This window comes from Falco biarmicus, chromosome 7 (assembly GCF_023638135.1).
Source record: "Falco biarmicus isolate bFalBia1 chromosome 7, bFalBia1.pri, whole genome shotgun sequence".
NCBI lineage: Eukaryota > Metazoa > Chordata > Aves > Falconiformes > Falconidae > Falco > Falco biarmicus.
Genome location: NC_079294.1, coordinates 72,194,726 through 72,216,689, shown reverse-complemented (window position 1 = coordinate 72,216,689; position 21,964 = coordinate 72,194,726). Strand labels below are relative to the sequence as shown.

Sequence of the window (21,964 nt, the reverse complement as noted above, 5' to 3'; positions counted from 1 at the left end):
AATGAGAAATACATTTCTAAGTTTCTTGGCAATGAGGACAATAAAAGCAGTTCTCACATACTTATCTCAGGCAATTACCACCTTCTTGTATTGCTGCTGTCGTGATTAATTCTGCTGCTTTCCACATGAGATCATTCAGTGTCTTGCTTCTGTTATCATTCTGGTCTATATGATCATTAGCTAAGGTTAATGGGGTTAAAAATGAAGGTAATGCAAAATGTCTTCAAAATCTCCATTCAATTTTCCTGTATTGATGTAGAAGATACTATTTTAATTGATAGTTTTTAAAACAATGGAGTCTTGAAGAGTCTTTTAGTATTAGAAAACACCACAATGAAGTTCTGGTGAGTTTTGTTTTCAGAATATCTTTGTTAGAAAACTGAACAAATAACAGTCTAACCCAAGCAAATACGAATGTTTACCGCACAAATAGGCCAACATGAGACAAAGGAGACTAACGGCTGTATTGGAAGATTATTGATCAATAAAAACTGCAATACAAATTTTATTATTTATTCAGTGCTAGAGGAAGTGCTCTTCACCCTTGTGCTGCGTTGTGCCACCCTGTTAAGTTAGCAGTGTGCACAAGGGCATCCTCTGGCTGCAGTGTAAGTTGTCCTGCTGTTCCAAAAGATTTGTCAGCTGTAGGTGTGTGAAAACCTATTTACTAACTCGCTTAAGTGCTAAGAGTTGTGGAAGACTACTCTGAGTTTAATCCTGTAGTTGGGAGGAAGAGTAGCTTTGGTTGTTGAAGGCTTTGGAGTAAGAGATGGAATATTTAAATTCTAGTTTAATTATAGTGCTTTTCTTGACCTCATTTGAATGCCTCAGTTTTATCAGTGATTTTTAATATTTAGTCTCCCCTCTCTTTCTTTTAATTGGAAGCTTTCAGGCTGTGGTAAGTGTGGGCATAGTTAGCATAGTAAGGTCCCTCCTCGGCCTCAAGATAACAGTGGGAGGCATCTAATTTGCTTCTTAATTGAGCAGTGCTATGTTGAATTCATATTGTGTGTCTGAATGTTGTACTGTGATGCACCTGATCTCTTTAAAAAAAGAATATTATGAAACGTAGCTTGCATGTTTTAACTTCTTCTGAGTAATGTAGGCCAGGGCGAAGAAAATCCTGTAAAAACATCTAGTGTTCTATCATATATGTGAATAAATACAGGCTTTGAGTTTTTGGTTTCCTAACTGCACTGTTTTCCCTAACGCTAATGGATAATGCTGAGCAATCTACCTGTTGTGAGTCTTGCATAAAGTTCTAACAGGCTGATAAATTTTGATAAATTTCTCAGATTATTTAAAGGACTTTATATATTATAGCTTGATGGAGCTAAAATTTTTGAACATGAGAAACTGAAACTCTTTTATTGCCATAGGGTGACAGGTATTGATAACACAAGGTGTTGCAAGGTGACAGAGGAGCTTAGTAAACCACTGTATGAAAAAATTAAACCAAAACACGCACTCAATAACTGAGTGTGGACTGCTCGGACAATGACTGAATGCTTTATGTTAGAGACCTGCTTGCTTGGCTTCTTGCTTCAATTTATGTTTTTGACACAGTGCTATAAATGTGTCACAGCAGGGAAAAATTGATGAAGGCGTGGATTGGCAAGTTTGTAGTGCATTTGACAATGTGCTTTTAAAGAACCTTTCCCATACATGATAGTAGATGAGAAGCCTTTACTCTTCGGATTTTTGAGGTGTGAGAATCAAAGTTTCTGTGGCAACTGAGACTCCTGTAGAAATTGATCTTCTTCTTCTTTAATCCCGTTTCTCATGTGATTTAAAAAACAAGTCAGAAGTTATGATAAAATATTATGAAGAATATTTTAATTTAGCATGATTAGTCTATGACTTGGAATTGTGTGCTACTGCACCTTGATATAGTAAGTTGTTAGAAATTGCAAACAGCAAGAAATTTGTTAGTTTTCTTTAATGATCAGTAGTTTCAGGATACACCTATCTATTTTTTTCCCCCTTAAGTGTGTGCTTCCACGTTTTGGTTCCTTGTAGCAAATGAAGGTTGAGATTGTCATTGCCTGTGTTTCCTCCTCCTTCGCTTCCTCTCGCTGTGCAAACCTAAGCCTGCTATCATACTCTAAACTGGATCTGTGAAGTAATTAATTTATTTTTAAGAGTGGTTTTGCTTCCTTTCTTTGAAACCAGAATATGACCACACCAACATCAGGGTAGTGGAAGGAGATGGTATGGTGGTCATATAGTCCATATAATGTATGGTTTTTTCCATTATTATGATGGATTTGAACTAGGGAAAGTCAAAGGAACTGCCTAATTTATGTAAAGCCACACCGATGCTTAATCAGTGCCTTACTACTGAGTGGTTTTTTTAATTGGCTTTTGAAATGCAAATCTGTCTTTGATACTTAAGTGCCAGTTAGATGTTAAAACGGATTGGAATACCTCTTACAAAACATAGATTAAAACAAATCTACAAAATTTTTGGAAACTGTATCTGTAACTTACCTGGGAAAAATAAAATTGCATGTATTTTAGTAAAAAATACAATGATAGTAGCTTAAAAATATCCCTGCGATGATCTCTTTTTCCCAGCTACTGTTTACTACTACTTAGTTAAAGCTTTCATGAAGTTCTTATTGGGGGAACAGATATGCAAAGATCTAAAAGGCTTGAAGCGTGACAGTAGGATTGAGTTTCATCATACGGATGTATCAGTTCTATGTATCCATTTGAAGACTGTTCACTAAATTATTTATTTCACCTCTTAACATCTATTTTCCCCAAGTAAATCCATCTGTTTTTATTCTTCTTCCTCCACTTATCTTTGCATTTGATAATACTTGCTGTGAGCTTTATACGTAATTTGCTTGGTTGTGATGAAGTAGCTGTATCGCTGCCTTGACACTGACCTCAGATATGTCCAAGTTTCATTAATTCAGAAAGCACTCCGCAATAAGTTATGACCTTTTTTCTGCCACCTCAATTAAATTGCCTCCTTATATTATTATTTCTCATTTAAGTATTTATAGAGATTTTATTTTTAAACCTTCATTTTGTAATTACTTTTAGACAAAGTACAGATTGTCTGTTAAGAAATATTCTTGCCATGTAGTATCAAAATCTAAAAGGGTTCAATAGTCAGAAAAGGCAGGTTTGTGTTTAGTAAAAATGTAATGTTGCTTTTGAAATCATCTGAAAATACTGCAGGTGCAGCACTGTCCGGAATGAGCATTGTTTCTTCCTGAAAAGTAATTCTGAAAACTATTGTGGTGAAACCTTGATAGACTTCCCATTTTAATGTTTGCAGCTAGTAAGACTTGAGTGACTTGTGTGGGTTGAGGCACGTCATGTACACACTTGGAAGAATTCGGGTTTAATTCCAAGCAGTTTGTGCTCCTTGGCATGGTGTTCTCTGTGATTGCCTGCTTTTCTGACCTGAGTAAATCCTCCTGCTCTTGCTAGTTGGTTCAGCTAATGGTGTAGCTTGGACTCTACCGGACTGCTGAAGCCTCTGGCTTTGGATCCTACTTCTGTGGCATGGTGGAGGGATTGTTGCAGTTTCATTAATAAATTTTGTCTTCACTGTTTTTCTTTCCAGAACTTGGTTTAAAACTTCTGTAGTAATATTTTTGTCTGTGCAATCAAGTATTGGAAGGCAAGATGTCAGAATGTGTTGGCTGTGCAAAATTACCTGTCCCTTTGTGTATGGTATGGTCGTGTCTACACGATGTGCAGTACTTGCTCACTTTCCTTCTGCTCACCTGTCCATAGACAGAGAATCACACTCACCGGCTGGGAGATGGGGTAGGGCTGTGCAGTGAAAGAAACGCTCCATGATTTTGCTCTGTCGGGTCTCATACTGCTTGAAAGATACATAACCCCTTTGTTAGCGGATTGCAAAAAGCAAAGATGATTCCTTAGTGAGCACAGGGCATCAGACCGGAGGAGGAAAGCCTTCAAGTGTGTTGTCTAACGTGCTGCATAGCATTGCATAGACCTAACGAGGGTGTTAGGCCCTTGAGTTGTGATTCACCAATGTGATTGACTTGATGTCAGCACATCAGAACTAGAGAAGGAATTGTTCCAATTTTTAGCTGACTAGGTGGACTTTTTAAGGTTTATTTTAATCTTGAATATATCTAGCTTTGGGTTTCCAAACTGATGGCTAGGAGAGCTGTCTGTATAACTGCCACTGAAATTATAGGAGGCCTGGATGAGCAGCTGCTGTGGTATTCAATGTAATGTGGCTTGGAGGAATTAATTGAGTAATGAGCCAAGAGATGCTAAGGTCTACTCCTGCTTCTGTTGCAGGCTTATAATCTCAAGAAGATCTCCATGCTTTGCCTTTTTCTCAATGGGCTAATAAAGAATTTCTCTTCAATAAATTTAGAGTATTACTTTTATAATATACCAAGATGCTGTAAATGAGTGCACTGAGAGAGCACCATGTAGAAATAAGTAATTCTGTATCCATTACAGTTTTGGGATGATATGCAGTAGGTAAAGTTGTGGCCCAGAAATGATTATCCAGGACATTCCCTGAGTGCAGCTTGTGGGAAAGAGGAGGGCCTGGATGGATGTGTTCTCTCAATTAAAGCTAGATCTCTGCAAAGCACATCATCGAAGTAGTATGTCATGGTTGTGAGACCTTAATTTCTGGTATGTTACAGTATTTAGCTATTTCATATCAAAATCACTTATGTGTAAACAATGGTGAATAGTTAAGAATTTTGCTCAAACATTGATTTGGGTTGAAATTTTATCTCTGCTTTTTGCCATAACTGCTAAGAACTGTATAGAATTGGCCAGGTTGTATGGTTGTGGAATCGCATGCCTTTTGGAAAGTTTGCCAAAATTTGAAGATTACAACTGAACAGCATTTTATTTCTCACTGGACCTTGTGGGTGTCTGTGACGTCTCTAAAGGAAGAGAGAAGCTTAACTTAGTGGCCGAGAGGAACAAACTCCATGCATATACCAGCTCTTTGGAGATGCAGTTAGGTTAGAAATAACAGCATGTTTTTTACTCAGTATTGCATATTTCCTTTAAGAGTGTGTGGGGGAAATCTTGATCTGATCTTCATGAATAAAGAGCTTTCTGTACCTTGGAATTGGAAAAAATGTAAGAGCATAGATATTCAGTGGAGGGTACTTAAGAGCACTTAACCAGTAAGAGTGACATGGGTGATAAATTATCCTGGCAAAAACACATTTTCTATGAAAAAAGCATCTGCATTTTTCATAAATGGGCTTAGATCAAAATGCATTTCTTGTCAATGACAGGTAAATGGGAAAGGTGGTTTTAACAAAACTGCAGTTTGTACAGTATCTGTCAGCTGTTACTAAAAATGTGAGAGTTTAGACATTTAAGATAATAAATGTTCTGCTTTTATGTCATTCTAAATTCTTATAATACACATTTGTCCAGTTAGAGTAGGAAACAAAAATCTATGTGAGCCCTTGGACTGAAAGCAGAGGTCCAGCTTCAGAACTATAATGAATATTTTCAGCGTAAGGTTGGGAAAAAAGAATTTGTCGACTTTGTTGTCTCTTTTTTGGTTGGGTTTTTGTTTTTGTTTTTTTTTTTTTTTTTTTTAATAGTAACTGCATACATTTGAGAGATGGGAACCAAAATGATTGAAATAATTTGTGATTTTGAGTGCTTCACTTTTTGGGTATGCAGTGTGGAAAGGTTTGCTTTTGAGAGACTGCTAGCATACCGTCTATTCCCTTGCCTTCTTCCTTTCCAACAAAACCCAAACAAGTGCCAAACCAAAATGATGTTGATGTTTTACTCCGATCTTGAATGACTTATAACACCTGTCACGTGGTGTTAGAGAGTTAGGGTACAATTTTTCTTCCAGTCTTTGGTTGAATTTAATTCTTTTTAGGGTCTGTGGCAGGAGAGGACTTGGAGTTGCTCATGACTGAAACAATTCCTTTAAAATGCATTAGTAGAAATTCAGTCAGACTAAATCAGTGTCATTTCATATGTGAACTGAAAGTGCTGGAGGCATCAGCAGGGTATCAATGTAGTAACTTCTCTAGACTTAGAGGAAGAAGTGGTGCTCCTTACCCAAGGTGTGTTCTCCCTTGGGCAGCAGTTGGTGTGTCTCCCGTAGTTTGCTGGTGTGCATGCCAGGGTTTGTGTCCTGTAGCATTTCAAGTCCTTGTCTGCCCAGTTAATGTCCTGCTTTTTAGGGTGCTGTGTTCTTTCCAGCAACTCTTATGAAAGCAGTATACCAAGTTACAATTTAATATCAGACAGCATGTTGCCACATCCAAAGGAGATAGCTGTACAATTTGTCTGCAGCCGAATTGATTATTTTAATCCTGTGTGAAAGCCCACAGCAGGAGAATTTTAGATCTGCTTGTTTTTAAACTCTTCATTCATATCTTATGATCAATATATAGCCTAGGTGAAGAGATTCTAATTTGCTAGTGGAATGATATTGAAATCATTGTTTCTATGTAAAAATGCAGGGTTTCTTAAGCTTTTGTATTTAAAGTTAATTACACCTAATACCAAATAAAATCAAACAGCCTATGTTGACTAATACTGTCCCTGCCCCTAATTGTGTGGGTCAGTGAGCTAGTTAAAGCTTGTTTGTGCTTATTGGAGGGTAGTGAATCCTCCTCCTGTAGCTATAGTGGGTGGGTGCAAATAGATCTGTAGTACTTGTGCCTTAACTTTCCACTTTAGTAACAAATTAATATTACTGTTTTAAAAAAAGTATGCATTTTCTAGAATGGAGTTATGTTTAATGCAATGGGAGATCTCTTACTAAGGCCAGTCAGAAAAGGGTGTGTGTGTGTGATTATGTATCCTTTTCTCAGGTGGGTAGATGAAAGAAAAAAAAAATCCAAGTTGGTGAAACCTCTGATGTCCATTACAAACCATTCCATTTATGTGTAGTGGAAATCTCCTTTCTTGCTGAATGTCTTAAGGTGATTATGGTAGCTAATCTTGATTCTTAAATACACAGCACACAATGTTTAAATTCTGTGGTCATTCATTAAGTTATGATTTTCTTAATTAGACATTATCTTAGGTGCAATGTTCCACATCATTTTAAACCAAAAAGATTAGGTTTTATCAGTTTACAATTTAAATTGTTAAGGTTTGTAATTAGCAAAGGAAGTATAATTTGTGCATTTGGTTAATGGTCAAAGTTGTTTTTATGTTCATGTGTTTCAAAAAATAAGCTTGCTGTAAATCATAAAAAATCAAAGCTCTCTGCAGTGTACAGTCAACTCTTGACCTTTGGTTTTGAAAATATGAAAGGCAATATAGTTACTCTCTGGAGAAGTGTGGATTCTGTGAAAGGGAGCTTCAGCGCAAAATGTCAAAAATCACTTGGGTTTATAGTAGATCTGTTGATTCTAGATGGCAATTCAAAAGTAGAAAGTGGGAGCATATTGGTGATGCATTAACACCCTTAAACAAGAAAGCTGGATGAACTTTGTTTGGATTAGCTTTCTTATTTGTTAATATTTTCACTCAGATATGTTTTTTCTCCTTATTTATGTTCTGCATGTGAGCACCGGCAATCTCTTTTGTAATTTAGCTTGACAAGTTTTCGCATAGATTGCTCAGTCAATCCCAAACTGTCAGGCAAGTGATAGTTGCATATGCAGCTCATATTCTTAACTTGCTGTGTTTTCTAGTGTGGTATTCAACAAGATGTTTCAGCTTTAATTAGACAGTGTAAAAGTGTGCCGTGTAAAATTATACAGATTTTTTTTTTATCAACTGAATAGTGCATTTTGGAAATGATAAGAATGGAATATCACACCTACCCAAATCAAGCAGTAAAGGTAAGAAATACCATGGCAGAAGTGTGTGTATCATTAGGTCTTTTTTTTCTTTTTTTTTTTTTTTTTTCTTCAGAACAGGAATTCAAGAGGAAGTTTGATGACACTGAAAAGGAAACAAAATGGAGGAAAATTATTTTTAATAAGGAAAAATAAAGTTATGAAACTTACTATGGTTGATTTCAGTGAGGTTATTTCTTGGTAACATTCTTAAAAGTGTAGGAATGATGTCTTCATTCACACAAGTACACTAGAAATAAAAATGTTTAAAAATCATTAAAAAAACCCCTGCAAATACTACGTATTTGCATATATAAACCCCTATTTTGGGGGGAGCATGGGGAGATGTCTCTATGTAATTTATAGGTTTCTGTAATGTGTTGCTTTTCCTTCTCTAATAGCTTCTGAAGTCACACTTCTGGATTAGGTCTGCTCTTTTGTGACTGTTCTTAAATAGAACACATTAATAATAAAGCAAAGAAAGGCTTCACTATCTGTGATATGATGAGCTTAATTGCTAGCAACTGCCCGTGATTCAGGGGTCAGTGGTATGATGATCCGCATCTTAGCTGTTATTCTCCAGATCCCTTTGAGTGAACCACAGTTTTGTTGAGTGATTTGCTCGTTATACTCCTTTTAGTGTTTCTCCTCCTTTCTGCCATACATCCTTGTTGTCTCTAGACATCATGTTTTTCAGCTGGATGTTAGTATCTATAGAAGTTCTTTCTCCTTTGTATTTATGTCTCCTGTTATGTCAGTCTTCAAGTACTCTGGTTTTGAGGGTTTCATTGCTATTCATAGATTCTGAGTATTTCTCTGTGAAATTGTTTAGGTTATTTCCTATCTTTAAATGTCTACTGACAGATACCAGCTGTCTTTGTCACTGTCTATCAAGTTGCCTGCAAAAGTTTTTCTGATCTTTCCTCTCTTCCAGTTTCTTGGTAAATTTATCATGACAGTCTTCTCTGTGCATTCATCTTCTCTGAATAGCTTGTTCACATGAGCTTTCGTAATTGATAGCCTCGCCTGAATCTAAAATTATTTAACCTGTCAGGCTCTTTTCTTTCACCAGAATACTCGAATCTTATTCTTCTTTTGTTACGGCTATTGATTTTGTTTTAGAAAGAGTAATTGTGAGCCTGTACTTTTTTTAAGGCTGTCTATTGATCAAACCCTGAGGTTTCTTAAATGATGAGGCAATCTGCATATCTTATCTTGAGGTCTTCTCTTAAAATTCCACAGTGCTTTCTTCATTGTCCTCACTATTAGAATGATCTCCAACAGTACAAAATAAATTATTCCATAGTTTGCACACCCTCAGTTCATTTTTCTGCTGTATTAGAAATGTCTGCTTACATGTTTCTCAGTGCCTGTATCTTGTTCATTGTGGCTGCTGCAGCTTTTCCTGATGCTGACGCTGGAGCTTTTCTGTTCTTTGACCCGGTAATTGCCAGTGCTGTCTCTGATTTTAATGGTACTATTATTTCACCTACTCCATTAGTAGAATTATTTTTTCCATATTCCTGTGCCATTTCTTGCAGCACTTTCTGAGCCTGACCTTCCGCTGTGCCATGGACTGACACCCCGCCCATCACCCCCCATTGCCTTTCCTGTAGTTTATGGTTGTCATCGGTGACCTCTGATGTTTCTGGTCACTGATGTTTCTGAAGATAATCCTTGAATCTCCTTTCTTGTTCCTGTTTAATTCCTGGAATAATTTATCAATCTCTTTTTCATAACACCTGACTAGAACTTGGATTTGTTTTTTTAGCCTTGGTCTATTCTCTACTGTTGTTGTCCTTGCTTTTCAACATTTTCAGTAGCTTATCAAAGATCAGTTCATCATTTCTGATCTCTTTTGTTTCCTCCAAAGGGTTTCTGAGCTACTTCCATCAAGGAAGGCTGGATTAACTTCTTGGTTAGCATTTCTTCCTTCTGTATTACTAGTTTTTTGAGGCATAGCTAAACTTTATTATGCTAGGGGTTTCTGTAAGTGCTTCGCTCCTAACTTAAGCAGCTACACGTATTCCATTATCTTCATCAGAAATTTTGCCAGGACACGTTCTGCAGTTGCAGAGGAACTATCTTTCACTTGAAGTTGCCAGGCACCAGACATGCATCCCTGCTCTGAGCTGATCTTATTCTTAAAATTCCTCTGCTGCTTCTCCTGGAGATGCAGCTGGTCAGACTGTGAGCCTGGATCATTGCTGCAGACTTGGGGTGTTGCAGAGCATAGCAAGCACACACTCAGGGGTTCGGGGGTTTTTTGTGTGTTTTTGTTTTGTTTTTTGTAAGGGACCCATACCCCAGTTGATACAATATTAGGATGCAGGTCGTGTCTGTTTGGTTTTTTTCTTGGTCTTAACACTTTGTTATCCTTGGGACTTCTGTTAAAGGTCCTACTTGGCAAAGTGGCATCATAAAGTTATTTCTAGATGTTTGACTTCTCTCTTGTTCAATATTGTACTGTCAGTCACAAGTCTAGTGGTTTCACCAGCATTATCTTACTGACTTTGGTCTCACTTCATCAAGCTTTTGCAAGAGAAGCTCATGTCCTGGTTTGGGTATAAAGCCCTGTTCCAGGCTAAGCAAAGTTTCCTGGGGAGTCAGGATCTCTCTGTATATTTCTGTTGATGGACTGAGTTCAACAGGTACTCTGAGCTTTCTGTGTCCTGGTTCAAGACCAGAATTAATCTGAAATAACTCTTATCAGATTTGATCACATCAATTTGTGAGTATTTTCTGACATCTATGTGGCTGTGTTCTTACGCTGTTGTATTTCAGTTTGGGCTTCCAGGATATTAGCTTTGCAAAATCTACCATGGTATGTAAAGCACAACTATATAAACACTGTTTAAAATAAATTCTGAGAGAAACTCTTTCGCTGTGTAAAACTTTAGAATAGTCTGGTATGTTTTACTAGTCCAGACACCCTCTTAAATTTTTTTTATGTGTGGTTTCTTAATTTTGTGGTTTTATTTGTGGTTCTGTGGCAAAGCTCACATCCAAGCCTGAGAGGGGATGATGGCATCCTCAAATTTGTGTACTCTAACCCTCTGTGCCAGGGCATGATCAATTTTGCTCTGACTTTCCCTGTTAGAAGCTTGTTTTGAGAGGTGTAATTCTGTTCTCTTTGCATGAGGGTTTTGTTCTCTCTCTCTCTCTCCATAGTTTTCTGTATAGCTTCCCCAAATCATAGTGTCATTGGATAACTGAGCTTGGAAGGGGCCTCAGGAGATCTTCAGTTAGTTGCCAGTTCAAAACAGCTCTGAGGTCACACCAGGTTACTCTGTGTGTGTTAATTATATGTGTATAGGTAGACATGTCAACGTGTGCATTAGTGGTACGTACATGACATCCTTTCCCTTTTCCTGTTTCTTATTTCTGATCAAGGGATACCTTTTAAAATCAGTATATGCCATGTTAATTATGCTATCAAGGCTGTGTTTAACAAAGTCAGGATTTTGATTATGTACTGAAATTTCTCATTAGTGTTGTGTATTCATTCCATGTACTTCCCACTTTAGTTTAGCCTGCAAGGACATTTGGTAGATTTTAATCTGTGTTACAATCCTTCTAAGAACACTTATCTCCCCTGACTCTAGGGGTCCCTGCCCAGATTTTCAGCCGGGTTGCATTCTCTCCTGTCTAGTTTGTCTAAGTGAGGGGTGGGGTAGGGAATTAAGTAATAGTTGGTGCTTCTTATTTGTAGAAAGTGGTGGTGCTTCTTTGTAGAAAGGACTAGAAGCATCTAGCCTTAACTTAATTCAGGTAATGCCAGACTTCTGTTCTCCATGAATGTTTTGTAATTACAAAATCTAATCTATTTGCTAGTGAGATTCATGAAATATGTCTTACTAACAAAATTGTATTTTAAAACGCGTTTCACACCTCTGCCGCTCAGACAAATGATGCTGAATAATGTTAAAGCAAAGGAGAAGAAAAGGAGCTGCAATAAGTTAATGAAGTGTCCACAGATGGCTGGACTCCGTAATTTTTTTAACAGGGTTCGAGTGAGAAGCTGATGTGCTAACAAAACAGTGTCATCTTAAAGATCTGCTGCTTCACTGAAGGATAACAGATGTTGTAGTTATTTTAACAATAAGATATCATGTTTCTGTATTCCTTTACTTACTTGCATTGCTAAAATCTTCACACTTCCCAAGAGGCTATTTTAATAAAGTTTTAATAGAGTTACGGATTTGTCATAAGTTCAAATCTATAAAGCAAACAGAAACGGGGGGGGGGGGGGGGGGGAATGCAAGTGTCTTAGAATTATCAGCAGTTTGTGTAATCATTCACAGTCCGTGTTTGAACAGAACAGTTTAATGCAGAAGGACTGGAAGGTAAAAGTGGTAGGGTGGCAAAGTTTGTAGATACTACTGAAGTAACCTTAGACTTGGGTAAGTTACGAGAAACTTGTGTAAGAGTAACATTGGGCTACAGAGGGTTTTCATAGCTGGTTACGGGAGGTAATAGGTTTGGAAAAACAGTGAGCTAGTCCAGTGTTTTACTTTTTTCATACTGCAGTAGAAATGATAGGAAAACATTTGCTGAGCACATTGAGATGCCACAAAAAAGCCTGAAACCAGCTTTGGTAAACTGTTAATTGCATAAACACACAATATGCCTGTGTGTTTAGAGCTGTTTAATGCTTATACAAAGTATTATGTTAAATTCCAGACTGTGGAGTAGTAATAGAGGAGACTCAGGCACATGACAAAGAAGCTCGCAAAGGCTTTATCTGACAGGCTTGCGACCACATTGTGAGGGTGCACAGCCCTGCCATAGGCAGAAGAAAAGTGAATTCCTGTGCAGCCTTCTGTTGCCCTAGAGATGAGGAGGTTATGGTCTTTTCTTATTTTTACTTTTGCAGTCTTGATTTGGCAAGATTGATGCGAAAAGGTTAGTGGGGTTCTAAAGAAGATTAAACGTGTATGGTGATAGCATCTGCGTTAAATAAAATTGAGCATTTACAGTGACTGCTGACAGTATTTAAAGGAGGTGGCAAGCATTTACTCTGAAGTTAGTTAGGACAATGTCATATGAGCGAGTTATTTGGTAATTGTTAATTATGGAAGTTGTTCTTTCAGCCTCCTTGAAAATGATTGGCACTGGCCCAGGTCTCAGAGAGGCTACTGAACTGGATTAGCATCTGGCTCAGTGCATTGAATTCCTCTTCTGGAAAGTGCAGGAGATGAAATACTGGCTCCGTTGAAGGCAGCAGACTACAGCCAGAATTTTTACCATCTGTGTTTTCCAGGGACGTGGGAGTTAATTGCTCTTCTAGGCACATCTTTTTCAGAAATCAAGACAATGGGCCACAAATCTCAGTAATGCTTAGACTGGGAATGCCGGCTGAATGGAACAAATTTGCATTAAGTAGATTGTTCTCTCACATTCCTGCCATTGCTCTGGCCTTTTGATGAGGGGGAGGGGAGAGACAAAAGGGAAGGAGAAATTAGGGACTGAGTTGCCTCACCGACACCCCCCCCACCCCCCCTTGCTTTGTCCTAGCAGAAAATTTAAAGTTTGTGGTGTATCTAATTCCTATCGTATGCCTGTGAGAATGGCACTGTTGCTTATGTGTTCTCCTACCAGTGTTTAGAGAACATTCCCAGTGGAAAATCATCCTTCTTAAATAGCAGGAACACAGGTTAATAAACTAGGTCAGTAGTATTTTTCCTTTGGTGTCCTAAAATCAATCCATAGTGTATGTGTACTGCCACAGAATGATTAATTTATGTACAAACATGAAAAAAATGTGTTTAATATCAGAACCTCAATGTATCATTTATCATTACCTTCATTTGGCAAAAGACAGGGTAATATCTTCAACTGAATGCCTTGCAACATGTGGGTGAGGAGTGAGTGCTGCTTGCTCATTAGAAATGTAACTAATTTTCATTAAATCCTCTTGCTTAGTCTTGTTGATCAAAGTGATTGGAAAATAGAAACCATTGAGAAAAATATGTTTTTAAAATTTGCTTCAAAAATAGTTTTAAATGTGTTTGTGGTTTAAATAGAAAGACAATTCACTTACATGGTAATGCATTTGAAAATTATTATAGAAAGTTTAAGGAAATACAGGCTTATAAGTCGATTGATGTTTTGAGGAGGAAAAGAGAAACTCTGTAACGGAAAGTTTCTGGACTAGTAGATGAAAGGGTATTTTCTAGTAGTCTGCTGCTGCAGAAGGTAGGCCAGCACTCTGGGGCCTGTTACTCTCTGTATAAACAGCTCTCAGAATTAATAGCAATTAAGGCTTATATTTAGAGCACCTTTTGTAATACTTCATTATTGTTTTGTGGTTGTCTGTTGGCTAAAGCAAAAGGGTCCCCCTGCACAGTGGAAGTTTTAAGTAGTGCAAATTGCAAATAATTGTAGAATAAGACAAAATTACTCTTTAGGACAAAATTATAGCCTAGGTGAAAATACATGTTTTAAAAACACACAGGACTGATCAAATAAGCGTTTTAGTGGCTTTTAAGATGACCTAGAAAATGAACTGTAATTTCATTACTAGTGAGTAATGAAACCATCTTAAATAAAGCATATTTAACCTTAATGGAGCACCTGCACACAACAGAATACACAATGCCTGTCTTGTCCAAAAAGTTAGTGGTACTAGTAAGGGATTTAAAATAAGGCATAGTTGAGCTTTCTGTTAGAAACTGCAGGGCTTTACTCTTCCGATTACATTCTTGCTTGTAGCATAGGTTGCCAGTGTAGTGATTGTACAGGGTAAAGAGATTGCAACAGCTGAGGTGAAAACAGGAGTCATGGTGCTCATCTGGCAAAACAAGGAGGTCCAGGACTCTGTTCCAGGCTGGTGAAAGAAATGGCTTAATATGCAGGTCTCTTAGTAAAGATTTCTCGTGAATTGTGAATCCAAGGGCTAGTACGTTTTTCTTGAAGAATAACTGATATGGAATGTCTGTCCAAAAAGGCAAGGGGTGATCATAGACCAATTAGTCTGATCTCAACACTGTGCCCTTTTAAAGGGATTTTGAATCAGTGTCATTAAGACAGGAAAGTGGAAAGAAGGCTAAACTGTAGCTTGACTTATGTCTGTGGTTTGCATCTGAGTTTCTTGATGGAGCAGTTGATGTGTTAGAGCACTCTAATAAGTGGGCATGCCACAACACAGCCTTTTGATACGCTATCCCGTTAGAAATTATTAAAAGTAAAAATGATAGAAATTTAAATGAGAATATTGAGATTGATAAGAATCTGAGATAATTATGAAAATTTAATGGGTTCTATAGAGAGGGAGATTTTCAGAATGGAAAGATGCCTCAGAGACTAGAGTGTAGAAGGATTTTGTTTAACATCCTCATCAGTCATTTTGCTGTAAGAACGAAGTGTTTACCTGCAGAATTAGCAAGTGTGGCAAATTTAGGAGATCTTGATACTCTCGTTGTGGCCTGGGTGGTCTGAAGAATTAAATGGTGCTGTAGGCAGAATAATGGTGAAACATTAGCGTAGTGTGCAAAGTCGAGCAGATACAGTGATACTCTTGGTATTCTGCGAAGCTGGGACAGAGGGATTGGTGAGTTTATGAGAGAAAAGAAGGCTGTTTGGTGGACTGTGGGATTGAGTGTAACCTGCCAGGGTGCAGAGAGCTAATGTGATTGATAAGTCTTTTGGGAAGATCTTTTCAGTAGAGACAGAGAAGCAATTTTGTTACATTTCCGTGGATGTTTGTGATATTAAATTACAATAGACACTTCAATTTTTCCGCTGTCTCATTGTCATTCTGCCAGTGGTGCATGGTGGTAGAGTAAGAGGCATTGGATATCAATTGAAGCAAAAGAGTTTCTGACTAGGTTTAAGGAGAAAGTTCTTCACTGTGAAGACAATCATGTGGTAGAACAAGTTGCCCAAGAGGTTGCGCTGTTTCCATCCAGAGGGATTTTTGAGATTTGACTGGGCAAATCCCTGACTAACCAGCTCTGACCTTGTAGCTGACTGCACTGAGTGGGTCCCTTCCCAACCACATGATTCCACAATTATGAGTCTTAAAGATGGATAGAATGTTTAGGGGAATGAGGAAAAGAAACTAAAGATTGTAGCTTCATTAAGCAGAAGGAAAGTTGAAAGAAGCTATGATTTTTCTTCCTATTAATACCTTAGGGGGAAGGAGTAATAGATAAATATCAAAGATGCAAAATGATACCAAAACAAGGTCACGATCAAAGGACTTAGAAGTTGGTTGTAAATACACTGGAAGGGGAAACTAGAACCTTTCTTCTCAGAGGAATGAAGTTGTGGAAAGAGCCTCCAGGTAGTATTTCAAGAGGGGAGAAAGTATGTTAATGCTTGGAGATGGACCCGTAGAAGGTTATGGAAGGAATTACTTGACAACACAGAAGTGATCTGTATGTTTGAAATGTAACGTGCCAGGCAGCACAGCTATTCTGAAGGATTGTGAAAGTCTCTGGTTTTGTAGCTCCTCCCCAATTATATATATGTCTTACATTCAGTTTGTTTTCCCTCTATAACATCAGGCTAGCCACAGCTGGAGAGCACATACGCTGCTGCTTCTCATTGCATTAACATTTTTGATTTTTCACATGGCAGCACATGAGAGTTTGTGGATTTTGGTCTTTTATTATAGATCTTATGTTTAATACGGGATGTGAAGATAGTGTTTCATGGGTTTGCTCAAATAACTCTGTTCTGTGGTTGGCTTTGATTGTAGAGCACCAGAGTTGGTGCTGTTGGCTTGGTTCAGACTTACTTTTCTATGGGAGAAATATATATAAAAGTTTTATGAAAAGTATGTATTAAAGTTTGTACTTAAGTGGGTGCTACTAGTGAACAGTTCTACAGTCCAAGTAAAGATGTTTTTCATTCAAGTGAGAAAAGCCTGAACATGTGATACCAGCTGCTTCTTCGTGCTGCTTCTCCAAAGATTTGTGCAAAATTTGGAGAGCGAGATCAGACAGTTTAAATAACAAGCAAACCAAAAAACCTGTGGGTTTTCCTTGAAAGTACATAGGGATTCAAGCTGGAAACAACAGAAAGTACCATTTAACTGAAGAAATATATGTTACAGATTCTTTCTTAGGCAGTCAAATATACTGCATATGGACAGGGAAGACTGCAGGAGATGGGAGTTCTGGCACCGCTATGTAACTGATAAGGAGCACTTCACTAGAAAACGGAGGCACAAGAGGTAGAGAACTCGCCCGCCCCTTTTCTGCCCCTTCATATTGAAGAGCCATGAAGTGTTTTTCATCCATGGGTATTTTGCATACTTCACCATCAAATTAAAGTCCCTGATCGAGTGGTTATTTATTATCCCTTTTTAAAGGAAGAAAGATTTGCAAAACACTGAACTAGGTATTTAAGAAATAAATTGATAAATACAGAAAAATGGGTCTTAGTGCTGTTAAAATCTCAGTGCGTTCTTGATGGGTGTTAAGTGAGACTTATAAAAATGTTGAGTTGAACTGTTTGGAAATGAGTTGAGTGTTTAAAACAATATAGAAGAATCATCTTGACAAGAGATAAGTGAGAATTGTTCCAGTTAGGTCAAGCTTTTGAACATGGAAGATAGTGAATAAGGGACTTCACCTTTAGGCTTACTAAAACAAGTGGGAAAGGTGAGAGCTGACCTAAACTGTCCCAGCCTCATTCATGTATAATCATGAGTATGAGGTACCACCTGTGAAGAGAGCTTGTGTTTGTGCTTTCTTACCTGAGGTCTTGGCTATGTGTAGCAGCATTGAATTAGAGGTTACCAGAGCCTGCTGCTTCCCAGCCAGGTTCCATTCTCATGCTTGAATAGTTGTACTAGGATGGTTTAATTTGTGCAACCTGGAGTCCTACCTTTCTTCTTTTATATTGAAGGCATACAGTTTATGATAAATTTAAAGAAAAAATCATAGTACGTACTTGAAGCTGTGTGCTATTGAGAGGGAAAGGTAAGATGTTAAGAGTACTGACAGGCTGTTTCTGTGGCAATAATAGTTTTCAGTGTGAGCATAAAAAAGAATGAAACTTTTACTTCATTACTGCAGCAAGCAAGCTGTGCCTTGCCCCATGTCAGTGTTGACCACACAACCACCTCTGCGCAGATTACGGAAGGGAGAGCTGATAATACAGCTCACCACCATGGGAAATGGAGAGTGAGGAGGCTTTTCATTTTCCTGTCCCATTTCCCCTTTATGGGAAGTTGTGCAAAATACTTGTGGTGAGTTGGCCTTGGCTGGCTGCTGGCTGCCCACCCGGCTGCTCTCTCTCTCTGCTTCTCAGCAAGGTGGAGGGAGAGGAAAGAAGATTTAAAAGTTTGTGAGTCGAGACAGGGAGCTCACTCAGCAGTTAAAAACAGCCTCGACTTGGGGAAAACTAATTTAATTTCTTGCTAATTAAAATAATGTTGGATGTAAGAAAACAAAGGCAAAACCTAAAATACCTCTCCCTGCCCTCTTCCCATTTCCCAGGTTCAACTTCCCGCCTTCATTCCCAGTTCTTCTGCTTCCTGGTCCACCCTGGTTTCCCCCGGGTGGCACCTGGAGCTGCCCTCCTCCTCCTCTCCTGCCTCCTGTCGTGCCCTGCCTGTTGCCGGGGCTGTTTCTCACACTTCCCTCATGCCTCTTGGACAGCTCCCCCAGAGGTGCTGCCAGCTGTGCTGGCTGGCTCAGCTGTGGCTTCCGTGGGGCTGCTGTGGAAAGGGCTGGAACCAGCCCCAGCCACGGCTGGCATGGGGAGCTCCAGACAGTTCTCACAGAGGCCACCTTGGCAGCTCCGCCACTGCCAACACTGCGACATGGCCACCCAGCCCAGACCTGAAGCCGTTCAGTGGACTTCGGGCATTTCTGGAGAACTTTTTTACTCAAAAGGTGACATATTCGCTGTGCAGAGCTGCTGGGTCCTCATGGCAGTGGTAGCTTTGTGTTATGCTGTGGAGAAACTTGGTTCTCAGGTACACTAACAGGAGAAGGATAAGTATTAGCACACAAACAAATGCAGCTTTACCTTAAGGCGTTGTGTAGCTGTGGGTGGTAAGCTGGGTGACTGTAGCCATCCGAGCTCTCTCCTTGTTCCTGTCTGCTGAGTGAGTGCTAGAGGGCATCTGCATGCCGCTGCGGTGGATCAGCAGCAGTCGCAGGATGCAGTTCCGAGGGTGCTTACTGGGGGTACCAGGCAGGCACGCGCCTGGGTTTTGCCACTTCTGTGCGATACACTCCATAAGGATAGCAGCAGCACTGGCGAAGGCAGCAGAGGTTACTTGCATGTCTCCTCCCAATTTAGAGGACTTTTGTTTCGTTGTCAACAATTGCTTGCTTCTAAAATGACTTCTGTTTTTAAATCAGTACTTTTAGTATTGGCTTTATTTGCCTTTACACCAGCTGTGTTTAGCATTGTACTATCAAATGTTAAGATTTTTAGAGTTGGAGAACAGCTTAATTGTTTTTAAGCTACATTCATAAATCTTGACTTGGACTTCACAGCTTTGGTGTCAACTTCAGAATATCTCTAATTCAGTACTTATTTAACTTTTCTATTTTGTATTTGCAGGCCTTCCCAGGTTCACCAGTCAGCCAGAATCATCATCTGTCTATAAAGGCAACAGTGCAATCCTTAACTGTGAAGTCAATGTTGACCTTGCACCGTTCGTGAGGTGGGAGCAGGATCGCCAGCCAGTCTTTCTGGATGACCGTGTATTTAAGTTACCAAGTGGAGCTCTAATTATTAGCAATGCTACTGATACAGATGGAGGACTCTATCGCTGCATCATTGAAAGTGGTGGGACCCCCAAATACAGTGACGAAGCAGAGCTCAAAATTCTTCCAGGTGTTGAGCTATTTTTCTTTTTAAAATTAATAATTAAAAAATTAATTGACCGATAGGAGGAAAAACCTAATGAGTACTTACAAATGGGAACATGTGAGAATCCGCGCTGTTGCATTTTTGTGTACTTTTTGTTGAACTAAGCATGATGTGTGTTGTGGAAGCTAGTGGTTGGGTTTTTTTCAAAGTAGCTTAAAATGAGTGTAGGCACTTCAGCTAAAGGATTTTGGCCCTTGGGAAGACCAGCCTGTATCTTGCACTTGGCAAACAAAAGCAAAATTGGTTACCAGTGTCTGAGGTTTTTGCAGTGGTTGGAGATAGGTCGGAGACATGCACATAGTTTTTTGCCATACTTAATAATGTAGCTTTTAAGGACTTTCTGGAAAAGACTGCTTTTAAAAAGTCACTAGTAATACGCTTCCATTGTGACATGTTATGAAGAGGGAATTGCCTGTTTCTTTGATTACAAACGTTTGGGGATTTTGAAGTTTCTCAGGCTTGAATCCTATATTTAAAATACTGTTGAAATTTACAAAATAAATTGTTGCTTAGTCTGTTGTTCTTGGGATGCTTAAGCTGAGGCACTTTAAATTGTCCCAATATTTAGGAAGTTCTGAGTCCTTAAGCACTGGACCCTTTTGGGAAGTCTCCAGACCCTCAAAAGGGGAATGACTTTATTCTGAAAGGTTTAGCTATGCCTATTGTTCTGAAATGTTTAGATTTTTTTTAGTAAGAAAAGATCAGTCCTGATGTAAACTGTTTGTACATTTGGTGTGTTCTGTTTCAAATGACACTATTGCACAGAGCCGTGGTCACCAGATGTTCTAACAAAATTTTTTGGAAATTGACCAAGAAGCCAACAAGAATGTGAATTGCACTTTCCCAAACTAGGGAAATATGACCTGTGTTTTGTATGGGTTTTCTTAATTATTTGCAGAACTTTATGCTGTCTCTCTGAATTAGTCTTCATGTTGGAATTCTGATTCAATTTTTACTGCTTGGAGAACTGCCAGAGAGGGCTGCTGAACTTTCACCTTTGGAGGCTTTCAGGGCTAGGTTGGGCAATGTCATGGTTGGCCTGACCTAGTGTTGGCAACTTCAAGCAGGTGGTGGCTTCTTCAGAGATCTCTATCAATGAGTATTTCTGTTTTTCATGACTATGTCACATTTCTACTTAAAATGCCAAAATATACTTTTAAATACCCAAATTCTACAATGGCAATGCTCTTTGAAACTGATGTGTTTGCTATCTTTACAAATTAATCCTGCTTAAAGTAGAAATTTGTTTCATTGAGTTCTATAGCCTTTCTGAAATGAAAGCCTTATATTTTCTTCAACTAAAGATGTGTTTTTTGAAGAATAGCGCTTTTGGAAAAGATACTTAATTGAATTATTTTATTTTGGTTTGCCTTCGTGTTTTTGTGGCCTCTCAGGTGAACACTTAAGACTTTTCTGATTTTTGGCAATTGAAGATTTCCTGATAAACTTCCATATTGTGTTGATATTTCAAATTCTTTTGGCTCTAGATATAGCTTACTTGCTTTTGTAATGTTTTGCTAAAAGTAATTAAATATAACTCTATTAGGGAGTACAAGTAATGCTGTTTTCTTGCTTGGTCATGAGTCTGAAAGTGTCGATAGTGAAGTTTTCTGAAATCCCTCCCAGCAGGCATTTTTTTTTTTTAAGTGGGATTAAACTGTTGAACAGAAAGCTGTATTAATCTTGAGTGGCCCCATAATTGATTGTTTGGTCTGAGATGGTTTTGAAGGAAGGATTTGAATTAATCTGTTCTTCATTCATTTTATTCCCTTTTTAAATAGTGTGTCGAACAGCGACCCCACTGCTCTGCCTCTAAATGTTTGAAATACACCCAATGTGCGTTTGCATCGCACAGATTTGTGTCCACAGACAATGCTTTACTTTCTCTGATAGCAAGCTTCCATAGAGTGTTCAGTCTGCCCTTCATCTGCCCCCGAGCAGGAGGATGCATTTCTGAGCCCTGCTATTTAATAGCAGGTACTTTCACATACAGGAATGCAAGGAAGAAAATCACTTAATTTTTGAATCCAGTTCCTGTTGACCTGAAAACCGAGCGTGTTTTGGGGAGCTATAGAGCATTAATGAGTTCAAGTGATTCATACTGACTCCTCTCCCTAGTGTAATGATTGCTTGCTGGCAATCTGTTACCCATTTTTTGCAACTTGGCTTGCTCCATATGCTACTCCAGGTCACTCCCACTGCGTTACCCACCTGTTGTTCACACATGGTCTTATTTCTGGAGCAAGCAGACGAGTTCCTTCTAACAGGGAATATGGGCAGGGCCGCTGTGATCGTTTGTGTGTGGGCCTGAGGCAGATGGCGGG

At 38.7% G+C, this 21,964-nt stretch overlaps 1 protein-coding gene across 9 annotated transcripts in view; it reads left to right on the top strand.

Annotated features, from left to right (window-relative positions):
* The window catches only part of NEO1 (neogenin 1), a 212,119-nt gene that overhangs the window by 67,847 nt on the left and 122,308 nt on the right, over positions 1–21,964 (top strand). For all 9 annotated transcript variants that reach the window (XM_056345733.1, XM_056345732.1, XM_056345735.1 and 6 more), the window contains exon 3: positions 19,329–19,604. In XM_056345733.1, the coding sequence (XP_056201708.1) occupies positions 19,329–19,604 (276 nt within the window). The remainder of the gene's footprint in view (positions 1–19,328; positions 19,605–21,964) is intronic.